Consider the following 18012-nt stretch of genomic DNA (forward strand, 5'->3'; position numbering starts at 1 on the left):
AACTGGTGTAAGAGAGAAAATCAGACCTGGAACAGTTAGTCAGAGTTTTGCCAGCTAAGCAGAAATGTCTAGCCACAGGTCGAAAACCTTGGACCATTTATTCCAGCCTGGTCAGCTGTTAGGTTTTTGAAAAGCCTATATAGTGCTTGCTATATAAAGCAAAATGTGGCATCTTCCCCCCTCCCCCGCCTTCACCCTCCTCCCCTGGTACCTTGCTTGTCTATGTATTTCTTATTAATCACTTGTCCAGCAGTAGAGTCAAAATCTGCAAACTTCCATAAAACATTTTGGTCGAACAGTGACGATAGCAGAATTACATTTAGAAACAGCTCAACAGAGCTGTGTTAAAAAGTATTTCATATGGTTCTTGAATCATACGTTCAATATCATGCCAGTCAGAAGCCTTTTCTCTTTCACCTTTGTAATATGTGTAAACTGCGTAATATTCTCCAGACACTTTCACTCGAAGTGTTGATTTCTTTTTGGATAAGACTGTTTGTAACAATGTCTGGTTCTGTAAGTACCTCATACCTGTGGCCCAGTGAATTAGAACCCCTGAAGCCCCTTCATAGGCCTCCCACTGAAGTCAATGGAGGTTTTCCATTGTCTTCAGAGGGAGCCAGATCAGGAGCCTCGCTCCTATCATTGTCTACAGTGATACCACCACAGCAAGTCAATGGTAGAGCATGCTCCACTCCCCTTTGTGAGGTCTCATGAGTCAGTGAACTGGCCTGAGTCTGTTCCCATTTAAATTACTGATAAAACTCTCTTTAATTCAATGGGAGCAGAACTGGTGTTTGAAATGATACAATTAAAAGCTAAGCGCAAGGGGAGAGGAAAAACAGTAAAATAAATGCACATCATCTACATCCTAACATCTTGCCTTCATATTATTTGCCTTTTGATACAGAGTTTATTATTATTATATCCTTTATATATCTAACAAATCTACTTTTTCCTTCGGCTTGGACCTGAAGGATAAAGCCAGTGGAGTTCCACACTTGTAGCCAAGAACAAAATTTGGCTCACTGTATTGAATATTCACTCTGTGGGCCAAATTCCTCATGCTATACCACTGAAGTCGCTCTAGAAGAAAGTAAGGTGAATAGGTTTTGGCTCATACTAGATGTTGCCAGTTCACAATGAAATGTACATTTGAATTTAGTTGAAGTATCTTATAGTCACTGACAGTTTGCCAACAATTGCACAACCACATTGAGCTGCATGAGCACAACAAAAATGTCCCATAAATATTCATTTTAAATGATTAGTGATGTTTGCATTCCCTTTTTTGGTCTCTGCAAATAATTGCATGATTGGGTTTTCCTGGAATGCTCAAGGAACACAAAAGTTATGCTTGCTTACTTATGAAAAACTTCATTTTAAATTTGTTTTCCGTTTGTATTCACAGCAGGAACCTGAATTATCCATATTCAATCAGGAACCATAAACAATATAACATGACTCATAAGCATGATCATAACTAAACAATACAACTCAAATGTTAGATTGCTAATTTTAAAAGTAAAAAAAAAAGTGGAGAAAAGTTAATCAGATAACAAATACATTTGAGGAAGTCATATTCTGTTTACATCATACATTCTGCGAACGGAAAAAGAGGGTGATTTTGACAAATAAATTGTTCGCTCAGCTCTAGGAAATAAAAATGTAATTTATTTGATCCAGATTTAAATGATACTTTTTCATAAAGTCTTCTATGCCAAAAATGTATAGCTTAGGTTTCAATCAATTCTTTTAGGTGGACAAATACCAATTTTGTTCCACAGCTTCAAATCTATCTTGCTTGTAATATTTTATTTAATCACTGCTGTTATTGTAGAATTTGGGATTTACCATTTGCATCCACCCAGAAAGAAATGACTGATATAGAAGAGCCTCCTCCTGCTCCCCCAGTAATATAGTCAAGATTTAAGACCATGTCTTGCTCCTGTTATTCTTGTGAGCAGATATGATGAACAAGATTCTGATCTCTGTGATACCAATGTGCAAAATCTGGTCCATTGTCTTTAATGGAGCTACTCACATGAGTAAAGCAGTCAGGGTTTGTCCCATTTTGGGTGAAGGTGGTTGTAAGACATTTGGTTATAAACATTGCTTGTTTGCAATGTTTCACTTTTAATTAAAAAAAACCAACAACCCTAGACATTGCTAAAAAATAACATTAGATTGCAGATATTCTCCTTTTTTCAATATTACTAACTGTTTTTATATCAATTTAACAGAGTTATGTATACCTTAAGCACTCATCTCTTATTGATATATATGAGAAGTATGTGAATAGGTCACAGGCAGCTCTACCAGCAGGAAATGTTAAGGCTACCAATCTCCGGAATGCAATTGCATTTTAGAAAAGTCCTATGACAGTAAATCTTCAAATTGTGTTATTTAAACAGTGTTTGCTCCTGTTTTGGTCTAGTTTCACTAAACTTTATGAATGAGAATAAAAATAGAATGTTGCCAATAATTTTTCATTCTTAAATTCACGTGTATTTGCAATGTAGTACCACTTTTATGTTTGTAAATTCAGGATTCTCTCTCGTTCTAATTCCACAACCCGTCTGATTCCTGTCAAATATTCTCTGCAAATGTCTATTATATATCAGGTTAGATGTACAAATCAACTGACTTCAGGAAGGGCCTGAACATACATCAAATAAAGAAAAATAAATATCATGCCTCCAACTGTGGATTACTGTGTTATATTGTGCCTTGTGTGGTGGAGAATATTTACATGGATAACAAGACTATCCAACATTAGAACAGTTAATGCTAACAGAAAAATTGGGAGGGAATTAAAACCTCATGCTTCAGAGTTTGTCAATCGCTAGCTCTTAGGGATCAGTATGAGATCTCTATGGGGGTCAGATTACCCCATATCTTCCTGCTGTATGTTTTTATACCTTTCTCTGTAGCACCTGATGCTGGCAACTGTTAGAGACAAGATAATGGACTAGATGGGCCACGGGTCTGATCCAGTCTGGCAATTCTGATTTACCTTCATGCCCCGAGGGGCTGGAGGAAATGCAGATGAGCACTCCCTCAGCAAGTGCTTCAGGAAAAGTTTTGTCTCATTTAGGCTCAATGTTTCCTGGAGCTCTGAGATCTGCATCCTGAGCTCCCCTTATATGGGACCAGCTGGCCAACATAAAGGGAGACATGGCCCTGCCCTGTCCTCCCTGCCCACTTTGGGACAGGCTAGTGCCACTTTCAGCATTATCTAGTGGAGTCCTTAGGAAACCACAATGAGCAGACTGTGCTGTGTAGAGGCACAGGCACAGGAAGGCACTTTAAACTCTTCTCTCATCAGATGCCCTTTCCCCACCACTCTAGGCCAGGAATAATCAAGCCCTTGGACTTTTGGTCAGTCTTTGCTTCCTTCAACATCAACTGTTTAGATTTGGGACCAAATCCTGCTAAGCTGGTTCATTCAGGTCATGAGTCAGCACGATGCTTGCTTGGTTCTAAGCATGCCCCATAAAGTCAATAAGTCTTAAGCATGGGCTTAAGCACATAGCTGAATAGAGATGGTTTGCTAAATCAGGGCCTCAGATAGTCCCATTAACATCAGTAGGACAGCGCAAGTAAGGTGAGCAGAAGCTAGCCCTTCATCTTTAAGATAATAAAGGGGAAGCTAGAGAAAGAGTTTCATGAAAATAATGTTTAAAGTACTGTGCATTTATTATACTTAGTTGCTCCTTAACACTGAGGGTTTGGCTACACTTGCAGCTGTACAGCGCTGGGAGTTACAGTTGTCTTCGTACAGCTGTGTCGGGAAAGAGCTGCAGTGTGGCAACACTGACAGTCACCAGCACTGCAGTGTGGCCACATTTGCAGCGGTGTTGGGAGTATGCATTATGGGCAACTATCCCAGCATTCAAGTGGCTGCAACATGCTTTTCAAAAGAGGGGGATGGGGTGAAGTGTGGCAGGGAGCTTGGGGGAGAAAGAGAGAGTGGATTTTTGGAGCCGACGCTGTGTCAGCTCCCTGCCTTGCAAATTCCGACCACTTCCTCCACCCCTTTCTCATTCCTGCTGCCAAGTGCAAATATTAAAAGGGTGAATGTAAAGTTTGTGCCTATCCTATGAACATTACATAAATAAGTCTTACCAAAAGGCATCTCTCTGTTGTTGGCTATGTTGTTGTCCCCCATGCTCAGAACATTTTTTACAACACAATTGTATATGAAACGCTAAATATCGAGGCAGGTCACTCCAGTATTATGAGGCACTTTATATACAATAATCAGCAAACCTTTGGGAATGATTGAAGAAAAGACTTGCTTACATGTCACTGCATTAGAAATGTTATGTAGTTCCATTAGAGGCAATGGTTAATTGCTGAGTGCCAGATAGAATGATTACATCTGCCATCTCTAAAAGAAGTTGGAATGCTGTCATTCACTTTGAAATGGCTTGTTGCGTTCATCAGTCTAGATGGCATAGAAAAGTTATAACCACACAAGCCATATGGAGAATGTAAAGAACAATTAAGTGCTTCCCGAGCAATGGGACTTGATGGGAAAATGTTTCCAGATGCATGTAATCCATACAACATTTGATTAGCAGAATTGGGTACTTGTAGACACTGCCCAGTTAAGTCTTCAGATTTACCATTTTTCAGATTTGTTATGCCAAGGGAAGATAGCACAGGCATATCCATCATGAAGTGGGGTAAAATATGTGGATTGGTGCCTCCCAGTTTTTCATGGCTTGGAAATACAAGTGACTGTTGTCTCAAAAGGCTTGTAGGGCAAATCTTGTAGTAAAGGGGCAAATTGAGATTATGTAGATATGTTTCAGGGCATGGCCATCCAATGTTGCTCGCTGACAAGTGAAATGTAGGAGGTGAGCAAGATGGAGAAAGCAAGGAATTCAGAGGAGATGGCGTCCCACCACTTGAGGTTGCAGGTGAAGAACCAGAACTCCCATCTAAAAAAGAAAGCAAAATTCATCAAAATGTTGCTATTGGATGTTAACAAATAAGAATTATGGGTGGAATCGTGACCACACTGAAGTCAATGTAGCCTGCTATCATTTTCATCTAAATCTCTACTGACTCCAAAGGGAATTCTGCAAGCAGTTCTATGACAAGATCCATCCATAAATTATGCATCAAATCTTTGTTATTTAGGCCCCAGTTCAGCAAGGTAGTCATGCATGTGTGTGTAAACATGTGACTACTCCCATTAACTTTTTTGCAGCAGGAACAGGGAAAGATTTTCTTTATTGATATTTGGGTCATTTACAATAGGACATTACAATTACATTCTCTTGACATGTATAGGTACATATCTTAGTACAGAATTAACCGTATTAAGCAACATCCTGAATATTGATCACATCTTGTTATATTATTAACATATCTCTTTTTTTGGTCCCAGTAACTTGATTGGAACTTCTTAGGTGCTGAAACTCACACACATTCTTAAATACCTTGTTTAATCAGGCCTCTATGTATAATCAATTCTCTTCATCTTTTTATAAATGAGCAGTGTCACATTTAAGGTGCTCTATTTTCCTTGTGATTTGCAGGAGTTTTCCTTGCATATAACAATAGAAATACTTCTTATTCAGCATTAATGGAGATTTTTGCCTTGCACCCCCGATCACAGGAATTGACTCATTTTATTTAGTTTCCACTGCAGTTTATAAGACATCTTTAATCACTGTTTCCAAAACAACTTTAAACGTTCTTTTCAATTTAACATCCTATTTTCTGACGCGGATCAATAAGTGCTTTCATAAATTGATTAGAAAAACAACATCCACTTATTTTACATTTATTAGGTCACTGGTGTATAATGCCATTGTTCAGCACAAGTTTTCAGCAATGTGTATTCCTGTTACTAAGCTGACATTATTTTAAGATGGCATCATTTAAAAGCCCCATTCTTCTCCTGCAGATATATTAGCACAGCTCCATTGCACCTGATATCACAAAATTTTGGATCTACTTTTTTCCTCATTTACTTATATGTATTAATTCTGTCATGGAAAAAAAAACCAAAATATCCACAGTTGCTTTTTGTCACATTTGTGAAATGGTTGTGGCATGTTTAGGATCTTTCTTCATTTACACTATAATTCAAATTCATGTACGCAAGACATGATCTGGTCAGGTTTTATGTGTAATGGTCTATAAGGAATCTTTTGATATTCTATACTTTTTGCTGTCAGTATATGAGATTGATATAATGTGAAAGTTTAAGAAGTGATGCCATGTAGAAACTATTCTTGTTCTCAGATTAACTGCAGACCATATCATGAATGTATATACAGGAATGATGGCATATTTTTGCACATTAAGGGCTTCATCTTTTTCACATTAATGTCAATTGCTGTTTTAATATTGATTTCAATGGGAGAGGGAGCAGGCAATAGAAGAGACCCATTCTCCTCCTCCTCCCTAATTCTCATTAATATTATAGTGTTTTAGGGGCAACTTAAGCAATGTAAGATCACATCTGTGATGGCAAGATCATTATCTAAACTTGCACAAGTCGTCTCAATGCAGCTAAGTCGGGGACAGTGTATAGAATATTATTATAAACTTAAAATGCTCCTTAAAATGTACATAAAGTGGTTTCCAATAGATCTTTGGATTTTGTGGGGTGGGAAATTAATAAAATAGTACTGCAAATCTGGTTCAGCATTTTTATTAGGTACCATAAATAGATTGTTGCTGAGATTTTTTCAGCATCTACAGTATTCATTTTGTCTGCGCTTTGTGTGTGTCATTATCAGTAGTGCACAATTCCTTGGAAGGTCTGTTAAATTGTAGAATGTGAAAATTCTTGCTCATTCATAAGCTGCTCTAAGTTCTGATGGATCTATGTAGGCATGTTTAGACTAGATGGCCTTGTCATGTTCTGAAATTATTTAGTTAAATTATTTAAAAAAAAAAATACAAGTTATATTTAGGAGTAGCTAATGGACACATTGTCAGTGTTTTAGAAATGCAAGCAGAGCATAGCAAATCATTGCACCAAGTCACTGAAAAACTTTTCCTGGGTCAATTAGCTTTCTTTGCAGTACAAATATTTAGACATGATCTTATTCCCATTGAATACAATGGATATTTAGACCAAGCTGTGCGTACATGTATCATAGTGCATGTGTGTGTGTGTGCCCATATCATATAAGTAAAGTGATATCAGTATTCTCAGCCCAATTGTTCAAAAGTCGGTTGGACCCAAAAAAGTCATGAAATTGTCTTGAAAAATCATGAGATTTTTTTAAATAAATCATTTGCCTTCTAGGTTTTAAGCCCTTAGGATGTGTGTTTTCAAGCTTTTCTCCACCATCATAATGTCCAGAAACTCACTTTTATTTAAAAGAAAGCTGAGATTCAGATATGTTCATATGGCCAGGAAATTTGGCCTTTAAGAAAAACACTAAATATCATGGGACTAGCAATAAAACCCATGAAAGTTGGCACTTCTATGAAATGCATATCATAAATGGCTTTCATCATCCACCTTTTACTATCTTGCCTGCACTCTGCCCACTTATCCATCTCCTCTAGGACTATTTCTAGCATTACAAACTTCTGAACAGTATTAGCTATATTTTGCTTACGGCCGCTTATGCAGCCATCCAAAACTCAGGCTGAAAAAACTTTTATAACATCCCACACCACCATTAATTCTATACAGTATTTCTGTATGTAGCCTCTGTGTCTATGTATCTTGAGTTCTTGATCTTATAAAATAAGAACTATTCACGTTTGAAGATAATGTGGGATGTATATGCCACAATATAGAAATCTTCAAATTTTTCATAAGATAAATGACTGTGTTAAATTAGTAAGTATAGTGTTTTCCAATGCTAGAGCCACAGTTTTTCATCTGGCTCTGTGAGCAGTGATTCTTCAAGCAAAACTTCCAGTGGACATTTTGCCTGTGTAAATTCTGCAGGATTGGGCTCCAAACAAATAATATCTCAGTGGAGATAATTTTTGTTTAAAAAATCTTGCAACACTTATTTGCAACTTTGCAGCAGTTAAATGTCATATTATTGATAATTTCTAGATATTGTATCATCTTCTTTACTATTTAAACATTGGATTTTGTTTATCCAAAAAAAGAATAGTAGCAAACCACAGAAAATATAATTAGATATTATTATGATCCTATTTCAAAATAATTTTCTAGAATGGGGTGGACAATCACAAGAAATTTAAGGATTGTGTAACAAGATAGCAAAATAACAAACCTATTCTAAATATCCCTCCAAAATAGCTGAATACTGTTTTTTCATACAAGTTATAGGTGTGAATCCTGTTTCAATATTCTCAGCTCCAGTTGAATGGTTAGTGTACATTAAAGCATTACTAAAATGTTCATGGGGCAAGTTTCATGCTCCTTAAATTAATTTCTATAGGAGTCTTTCTTGCATTAGGTATGTGGAATTGGGTCTACAGAACGTTGTGTGGTATCTACTCACTTCCTCTGTGTAATATTTATTTTATTGTATGTACTCTTATTTTTAGATTTAATACATGGACTTATCAAAATCTTTAAGTTTATGCACAGTGCTAAAATACATTAACTACAGCACTTAATAATTAACTAATTGACACATTAGCATGGAAAGAATACAGACACAGCCTGTATTAGACCAGCAGAGGGAATGAATTTTATAGAAAAAGGTCCTTCACTGAAAATGCCCCACCACCAGATGTTCAAATATGATGGCATTAACTCAAGCATCTCAAGATGGCCTTTAGTCACCAGATAAAACATAATGTGATAGATGGTCTTTAAGATTTCAGACCTACAATAAGCTCCAGGAAGGTGGAATTTTGTACCTCTATGGAGCCCCACTGAAATGGTGCAAGGATCCTTCTGGGCATAGCTCTTTGCAGGATCAGGGCCTGAGGTAACTGTCCCTAAACGAGTTGCTGTTATTGTTTAGTATGTTACTTTTTTGTCCTTTTTAGATATTTGTTTATTCTTCAATGTCAATTGATTTGAGAATTAATAAAGTGTTAATGTAAAAATATTGTCTCGCTCACAGAAACAATCAACTAGGTAGTTGTTATTAAGCATAAACATCAAGAAAGGACAGAGACAGTAAATTTGAATTCTAATCCTTTCGTCACAGTGCTGTCACCTAGAATGGCATCCTGCTCATGTCATATCATTTCACGCATGCACAACAGTTAGATTATTTCTGTTTTACGCTTAATATTTTGTTTACATCTTAGAAACTACTTGAACATTCAAAACTCACCTTGGGTTTCTGCACCAAAGGTCTTAAAATCCAGAGTAAGTGGTGGCCTCCATGGATATGTTTCCAAAAGTCCATCCAGCACTCCCCTATAAAGTAGAACTTGGAATTCAGTGACTTGGTGGATATGGCTCCTGCAGAGAATTATATTTGCATACTTCCTGCCTTACTAGATATCTTTCATAAAGAAAGATTACATAAATATTCTAAAGCATCCTTTCTTTCTTTCTTTCTTTCTTTCTTTCTTTCCAGTCAGTTAACAAAGTCATTTCAAATCTAAAATAGTAAATTAAAAGTAGTAAGAAATAGAGCACAGATCTGTTTACACACATGAGAATGTATAGAATTCGTGGTTGACAATTTATAAAAATTACCTGTTTCTCCCAGGGTCTCTAAATCCTTTAGCAAAGGGATTCCTGTCTATTTTCAGTTTGGTAATCTACAGATTAAAAAGTTACAATAATCAAATAATTGTAGTGAGTAAATAAAGCCAGGTGAAAGTAGGATTAAAATGATATAATGGGCGTATAGTTTTCCTCACTTCTGCTGATTGTTATATTGAAATATATTGTTTAGATGAAAATCTGCTTTCCTGGATGCTACACATAGCCCTGTTAACTTCAATGGAAGGTCAGGACAAGATTCTGCCCAAATATGGCAATTGTTCCTATTATAAATATCCCTCCCTCCCTCTGCACTTTAAAGCAGCACTTAATTATTATGAGGATTCCTTAATCTCAGGCAGATTGAATTCCTTTCCCTTTGATGTTTTCTAAACAAGTTTCCCTTCTATTTATTTTATCCGCAGTTTTGTGCATATGTTTTTAATGCTATTTCCATAACACTGAACCACTGCACCTAGTCCATAGGACTAGGACTCAGCACCTTGCAGCATCAGGCCTTTTCTAAATACAATTAGTATTTCTTATTATTGTTGTTGTCAAGACCCGGGGGGAGAGCAAATCTCCAGGGATTTCTTACTGAAAATAGCAGCCCTGCCTAAACTGGCAGTAACAGGCCACAATATATCCTAGTGTGTGTTATGGAACATGCTCAAAATTAATAATAAAAAAAAAGTTAAAAATCCAGGATTCCAGCTGCGATTCTGTTTCCCGGGAATCCAGCAAAGGTGAAGGTCTCCCTGTTCCCCGGGCCGCTTTACCTGCTGGTTTTGATAAGCGGTTACAGTGGTGAATTCGGTTTCCTTAAATGAAAAGGTTTTAACCCCTTCCGCTGGCAGAGACTGGATTTGAGCCAGATCAAATCTGGAATCCTGCACAATAACGTGCACTCTGGGTTTGTACTTGTGCATGGACTGCAGGATAATCTGTAAATTACAAGGAAAAGAGGGTGAGCAGCTCTCCCCTCCGCACAGAAAGGCACAAGAACCCCTGTGTCCGACTGAAATTCTTCTCCCTTTAGCAATAGCCGAGTAGCTCCCGTCTGCTACCGTTTTCCGAGCTGAACCCACTGCCTCGAAATCAGTCCTGACTCTGAACACTGCGTTAGTAAACTCAAATTTGTGTTCGCCTCTGGAAAGATTCGAGGGCTGGTGGTGTCCATTTTGCTTTGATAAAGCCCCGTTTGTTTTATTTTGCAAATACCAGCAACACACACACACATACACACCCGCCCCAGCTTGAATCAACGGCTCGACTCTCTGGTGATCGTTTCTCCTCTGCCCCAAATCCCCACCACAGGGCAGCACTGGCAGCGCCTCCTCCAAACTGCTCTCTCGATCTTCGTACAACATTTAGGGCGGAAAACAAGCCCCCGCGACCCACATCAGGACAGGAACCGGGGGCTCGAAAATCCAGTTCGTTTAACTCAAGAAGAAAGGGACAGATCGCAGCTGAGTGTGAGATATTCCCTAAAATCAACCCTGCCCCCCCACAGCCGTGCAGGATTTAGGCGCTTTCTGTCACAAATGACTGCAGTGGAAAGGCTGTAAGATTGCGGCTCTTGTGTGCAGATACAACCCTCCTTCCCCATCTCTGCTGCGTGCTGGGCACTTGGAATAACGGGTCTCACTCAGGCTGGTGCTTATGGACACCCACTGATTCCGCCTGGGGCTTCCCTGGTTGGCATTTGACTTGCCTGCAAAACGCGCTGCGTCTTTAGAGTCCTGGCCTCGCCCCAAGCTGGGCCTGGAGCCCGCAGAGCGGTTCCTGGTCAGTCCCTCTTTCCTCAGCTTCCCCTGGAAGCATGTGCCCCGGATCCAGCCACAGATTGGAAGCGGGATCCCCAAGGGACAAGGAGGCCCAGGAACAGCGAGAGAAAGCCCCATGCATTTATGTCACAGCCAGCACTGCGGCCGGATAAACCCCTTCCCACCTCTGCCCCTCCAGGGACAAGTGAGGATTCTCCCCAGACAAGAAATCAAACTGAAGGGGCTGCGGGTAAGGAAGTGGGGGGTCCGCCTCCCTCCCCCCTGCCGGAGGAGAACCGGGCTAAGTCCACACCTACATGCCCTTTGTCGTCCATCTCATTGTTGGTGAGTTTCACCCTGTCGAAGCTGACGATTTGCCTCATCCAGGTCTCTCCCGAGCAGGGGGAATCCGGGTGGATATAGAGCCTGGGCGTTATACAGGAGTGGTCTGTGTTCCCAGCCACCATCCACTGGGAGCTGTGGTAGACATACCTAGAACGGGAGGGCACAGCGGGGTCAGCAGACAATAGCAAGACCCCGGGCCGGCTGCGAGGCCTAGGGAAGGCCAGTGGCTCCGGCCCCAGGGGCGCAGCAGGGAGGGGAAGGGCCAAGGCGGTCGGTGGGGCTGGCCTGTATTTCCGGACGCCAGCTGCAGCAGAAACCGATCTGTGCAGCTGAGTGAGATCGGCGGAGCCCCAGCACTCGGTCTGCTCATAGCCGGGGCTGGGTTCCGCGCAGGGCGCCTCAGCTCCTCAGCGGTGGGGCTTGTTTCCCAGGCCAGGCTGTGTCCAGCCGGGCATTGCAGGGAGGTGTGTGCGCCCTGCACAGGGAAACCCAGCAGCTGGGTCGGCCTCACTCAACCCTTCAGGGCTGGCAGAGCAAGGGACGTGGGGGGTGTGGGTAATCCTGGCCAGGAGAAGCAGGACCCCCGCGGGCTCTCGACGCTGCACACTCTCGCTGTGCGCACGTGCGGCGGGTAAAACAAATGTGTTTCTAAAGGGCTGCAATTCAAAATTGGAGTTATCAGTTGCTCCCGCTGCTTTGTCGGCCTCTGCCTCGTCATCTGTGTCACCGGTGGAGGGAGGTTTTAGGTGAGAAAAAACTCCCCCCCCCCCACTCCCATTTCGTTCCAGGTTTTAGGTTTCCCGCCCGTTCTCAGCTCCTCTTCCTGGGCGGTGGAACTGTCCCTCGGCCAGCGCACAGCCCCCGGGGGCGCTAGTTTCATTGCACCCCAGGCCTTGCGGGTTGATTGAGCTGGTGGGAGGGGGAGTGCCCTGGGCAAGGCTGCTGCTTGTGTCTGTATTGGGTCATTTCGCTGTTGCACCCAAAGCAAGGCCGGCTTTGAACCTCGCTCTCCGGTTTACACCGATAATCTTTGAATACACATTCTCGAAATAGCCCTTGTTACTCCGGAGCCAGGGCCTGTCCCCGCCGGGCTGCGATCACCCCTTACCCCGTGTCCCTTTTAACACCCCTGGCATTCGGTGACTGCTGGGCAAGCCGCACAGACCCGCGGAGCTGGCCTCTCCTCCCCGCCGTCCCCAGCACCCTCGGGGGCACCAGGCCACAAGGAACCTGCCTAGGGGCTGGGGACTGGACGCATTGCCCTGCCCGGGGAGTGTGTGCGCGCCCGGGGCAGGGATGGTCAAGGGAACACCCACAGGCGAGGCATCCTCCGGAGCTGCAAGATGCCTCGGTCAAGCGCAGAGACGCCGTAGGCGAGAAAACACTCCCGGGGTGTTTGCTGCGCAGAGGCAGTGGGGTGCGCTTAGAAACGGGCGAGTGAGAGCCGCCGTTCTGAGGCTGGGCGCTAGGGAGTTTCACCGAAACGAGGTGGGGAGAAGGCTCTGTTGCTTGTCGCAGGTAATCAGCTAGTTATTGTAATCAACTTGCGTGGTGCAGGCTAGTTTGGTTTCGCTGTAAAACGCGCGGCATTTGATGGATCCGCTTCTTTACCTGTATCTTTTGGAGTCCACAGGGACCACGTCAATGGCGACGTAATATTGTTTCGCTGGCTCCAGACCCTTCACTTTCACCCTGACAGAGGGAAACATTCTCCTGCGGGATGGAGAAAGGAGCCCATTATTCTCCCTCTTTCGTTTGACGCTTGTAAGGCGGGAGTAAAAAGTTTCAGGACAAAGCTCCCACTTTAAAAGTCGAAAACGATTTAAAAAAAAATCCTTTTCGAGGAATGGGAAACGGGATTGCACCGAATATATGAGGAGTGAAATCCTGTAGGGGTTGTTGCTCTTAGCACAAAACTCTACACAGAACGTGCCGAGTGAAATATCTGTTAGGCGCGGGTGTTCCTGGAGATAAGGAACATTTAGCTGTATATAAACAGTTGCCGTAAGATCTACTATGTGGGAAATATTAAAGTATATGCATGAACAAATGATCGCTGTAGGAAAACAGAATTCCACTGATCGCGGTTTCTAACATTTGTAATGTTTTTCATATCGATCTTGCTAATACTCTTGTTGATTAAAATATTTAAGAGAAAACACACAACAAATACAGTCTGTAGGAGATATATTGGAACATTAAATATGAAGATTTTATAGGCTGCTATTCCAGTTATCCTGCATACATTTATACTATTTCTGAACGCATGGCTACTGGTTTGCTTCTGGTCCAGTTGCCAAATCTGTGACAAAGGGGTTTGTTTCATATTTTACAACGCTCTCTAGAGCGTCCGGTAGTTTTTGAATCGTTAGCACAAGCAATCGAAAGCACAACACATATTTAAGAACCTGTTTTTCTCTTAGGCCAAAAGACACCCTATGGCTATCATCCATGAATTACATACAAACACCCAGACCCCAAGGCTTGACTGGCTCTGCCATACCTGCCGGCTTTGGTAATAATCATTTCCGTGCCAATCTCATGAAATCTTTTCCAGAGTTCAGATCCTTGCAGTTCCACGTGGATATCATCCTTCGCCTCTCGGCTTTCGGCGCTAGCCGAGAAGGAAGCCGATGTGCCTGCTTTAGGTCGCTTTTCTGCCAGGAACAGAAATGAGAAGCGTTTACACGATTCCTGTTCAGAGCAAGTTTACACGTACAGAAATGCCCTTCCCCCCCCCCCCGCCGAATTAGTCTGCAGAGCCCCCAGCCCTGGGCATTGGGCAGAGGCTTTTCGGATACGGGCTGCAGCAGAAGGGAAAATATTTAATCTATTATACAGAATATTTCGGATTACTCTAAATCTAGACTAACCATCCCTGCGAGCGCCTGGAGATTAAAGGGTGGCAAAGAAAAGCAAGGATTATTTTCCGTGGCAGGCACAACTCCTCTCGTGTCAAACCTGAGCCGAGGGCAGCGCTCCCTTCTCTAGTTACGGATTTGCAAAGGAACCGGGAACCCGCTCAGGTGAGACAGGGCGTTCGGGGACTTTATTCCAACCGCCGGGAAGTTTCGCGTGCACCAGCCGGGCAAGTTCTTCCTGTTTCTATGAAACCTGCTGCTCTGCCGGGCGGGGAAAACAGCTGGATGCGGCTCCCACACGTCAGCCAGAGAGCTCGGGAGGTTTCTTTCATACATGACTGTGGTTTTGCACGTACGCAGATCTCAGGCTCCCCGTGACCTGGCTGCGGTGTTTGAGGAACTGAACCCATCTTGCGTGAGTTCGCGAAGCCTTTAGCGACGAAGGAATCTCTGCGCCAACTCCTGTCAGACGTTATTTAAAGAGAAAAACGGGGGATACTAACCAGGTTCCTGGCTTTTTCCGATCCCTCTGCAGCCGGTCCCGTCCTCTTCTCCCTTCTCCGCGCGATGCGGTTGTTTCTCATCTCTGAAGTCCTGCAGTTTCCTCTTTGCGGATTTCCCCACTAAGGCTTCCACGGAGAAAGCGTGAGCTCTGGAGCTCAGAGCCATCCTGGCGCAAATTGGATCCTCCCGAGTGGAACTTCAAGCCTGATCCTTTAAAAACGGGGAGGAAATCCCCCAAATCCTAAAATAGAGCGAAAAGCCCCCTCGGGCAGGAGTGGCAAGGTTGCTCCTGACAGCCCCTTCCCTCGCACTGCCTCCGCATTGTGCATGCGGGCACCCGCGGCAGGTTAAATCCCTCGATTTATTCCTCCTGCTGGTCCTACGAGATTGGCAAGGGGAGGATTTTTTAGGGAACAGACCTGCCCTCACTGGTAAGCGGAGCAGTTCCGATTGGGGAGCAGCCGCGTGAGAGAGATACTGTTGCATCCAACTGAATCAATAGTAGGCTGCAGGCACCACTGTTTGTTTTGGAAACTGGCTAGGAGCGTAAAAAACATTGAGTGACAGTTCCTAGGGCTAAAGGGAAAAAAGGGGGGAAGACAGAAAAGGAGGGAGGGAGGGAGTGGGGAAAAGAGGGAGTCTGCCCCGTCTAGGATAAATCAAAGAGGTCACTGTTCTGCATTCAATTGTAAAAGCCAAAGAAATGTGACATAATTGCACACTAGGGGCCACTTTTCCAACAAAAGTGCAAATAATGTTTAACCAGAACCAGCAAAAATCTTTCTAGGCTTTTGCTATCCCAATTAAGACACAACGTGTGTGATTCAGTTCAACTGCCTTATTTTCCCTCCTCGGAAACCAAAACGGTGCTATTAAAGCAAACCGACCTCTTTGGGGGTTTTAAAGATCATCGAGTCACACTGTAGTCCCCCACCCCCAGGTGTAGGCGACTCCTTCGTTTGTGAGAGTAGGGGCAAGACGAAGGATTTTTTTAACAGGACCAAGGATGTAACATTTACGCGTTTTCACTCCCAAGGCAGGACAAGGACACTGCATCACCGCCACCCAGGAGCCAGCATCTGCAGCAGATTAGAAAGGGAAAAATCCAAATATTTGATTCAAATTGTTCATTTCAGTTACTAATTCGAATAGCTTCTCGGTGTTGCAGATGTCCATATAGCAGACAAAGGCAAGGCTACAACATAAGGCTTCCGAGGTTTAAAATAATAAAAATGCAACGATTAAGTTACCAATTCTCAGAACAGAGCTTCCCCTCATTTATTGATGAACAGAAATATAACCCGAGCTCTGCAAAACCCGGTCATTCGAGGGTATAGTTCCTTTCCCTTGAAGCGATTTCAGCCATAACTCCAGTGACTAGGATTCCAAATATTACAAATCTCTTCTTCCAGCTTGGGAATGTTATTGAAAAGTGCCTTAAAACAACTTCCATCCCTTTTAAAACGTGACTGAAAGGGAAATAACTGTATATTTATCCTTCCCAACCAATTTATACAAATATCATTCACTCATTATTGAGGGCTACTGAGAATGTCGATATATCATTCGTTCCCCATTTCCTAGGATAAAAATGCTATGTCGTGTATTGAAAATATTTATACAATTAGGGAAAGTAGCTATTCGATACTATTGTTTACATTTCAGCCAGTATATTTTATAATAAATATAATACTTCGCAAAATCAGCAAAGTTGATTAATAAAGAACCTCGATTTAAAAAGCAAAATCAAACCAAACAGCAGGATTTACATTCTGAACTAAATCCACATCCTCTTACTTATATAAATCAAATTTCTCTCATTCAATAGCCACTTACATTCCGGGATCTCAAAGCGCTTTTACAGACATTAATTGAATTAACCTCCCAGACCTCCTGGGTGATAGGTAAGTGTAAAAAGATACGAACAGTCTGGTCTTGATCGACTAAGGAAGTCCCGAGGATGAATCAGGACTTGACTATTTTTTAATCTCTTCAGAGGGCAACACCACAGCAGTTTCAATCCGTCTAATCGGATATTTATTGACTAGTTTTATGCACTCATCACACTTGTCCCTAGGGCGCGCGCACACGTTCTTAGAAACAAGACAAAATGAGCTGCTGAACAACGAACAGACCCATTCAACGCTAGGCTTAGCCCCTCTCCAGCAAAAGCTTTGGGAGATGAAATTAACGTGCCCCAAGTAGACTGAGCAATCAGGCCCTTTGCCAGCGTGTGCACAGAGGCGTTTGGGGGAGAGAGGACAGAAGCCACTTTCCAGCTGGGGACGCGGGTGCAAAGCTGTGGTACAGCCCGTTCTCGGTCACTATCCGTGGGCTGGAGCACCGAGTGCACTCACACGTTTGCCCTCCATCTGCATCTTAAATTGAGCAGGGGTATTTTGTGGGTGAGCTCCATACCGAGGGCAAAGTCACTCCGAGTGAAGGGATGGCGCGTTATACCACGCCCTGTGGCCTTGATCTCTCCCAGACAAGCGGGAGAGGGTAGTTCCAGACCTGAATCTCCCAACCTGCCCCGGACCCCTTGCCTAGTGGTCCCAGATGTTCAAATCCAAAGGCTTCTAGCAAGCGTGTTCCAGCTGATCTCAACAGCCACAAAGACAGGTAGTTTCGCAAGTAGCTGGGGCCAAGCCCCTACATGCATTTTGATCGGCTGCCATTGAATTCAGTGAACCAAATTATTCACCTTTAGTGCCAACCCATGTAAATCTCTGCCTCGTGACTGGCTCAACAGAGGTGCATTAAAAGCTTTGTTCTGGACCTCTGTCTTCACCTTCCCAACGTGTCAGTTGCTCTTAAAAAAAGAAAAAAGAAAAGAAAAAAAAAGGAGAAGCAGCTGTGACTCTTATGCCACTCTTTGTAGCAGGGAGATTTCCAGACATTT

The 18012-nt window shown here is 42.7% G+C and overlaps 1 protein-coding gene across 2 annotated transcripts; it reads right to left on the reverse strand.

Moving 5' to 3' along the window:
* Positions 1-3970: 3970 nt before the first annotated feature.
* Positions 3971-15596, reverse strand: TBX22 (T-box transcription factor 22). 2 transcript variants are annotated; one of them, XM_032796966.2, is made up of 9 exons: positions 15530-15596; positions 15110-15235; positions 14249-14402; positions 13357-13458; positions 11718-11892; positions 10414-10578; positions 9626-9690; positions 9255-9340; positions 3971-4949 (listed from the first exon to the last, which is right to left on the reverse strand). In XM_032796966.2, the coding sequence occupies exons 1-9, from the start codon at positions 15594-15596 to the stop codon at positions 4339-4341; spliced, it is 1551 nt and encodes a 516-aa protein (XP_032652857.1). In that variant the 3' UTR covers positions 3971-4338. The 2 variants fall into 2 exon arrangements, with proteins under 2 accessions (XP_032652857.1, XP_032652858.1); XM_032796967.2 differs by lacking the exon at positions 15530-15596 and having other exon boundaries at positions 15110-15275.
* Positions 15597-18012: the final 2416 nt, after the last annotated feature.

Source organism: Chelonoidis abingdonii, chromosome 8 (genome assembly GCF_003597395.2).
Source record: "Chelonoidis abingdonii isolate Lonesome George chromosome 8, CheloAbing_2.0, whole genome shotgun sequence".
NCBI classification, from domain to species: Eukaryota; Metazoa; Chordata; order Testudines; family Testudinidae; genus Chelonoidis; species Chelonoidis abingdonii.

Excerpts from the sequence above, each read along its gene's own strand:
- TBX22 (XM_032796966.2), bottom strand. The coding sequence starts at position 15,596 with ATGCAACAGTATCTCTCTCACGCGGCTGCTCCCCAATCGGAACTGCTC. Across the intron at positions 10,579-11,717 it reads AGATGGACGACAAAGGGCAT|ATTATCCTGCAGTCCATGCA; the intron begins GTAGGTGTGGAC and ends TGTAATTTACAG. Across the intron at positions 9,341-9,625 it reads AGAGACCCTGGGAGAAACAG|GGGAGTGCTGGATGGACTTT; the intron begins GTAATTTTTATA and ends TCTACTTTATAG.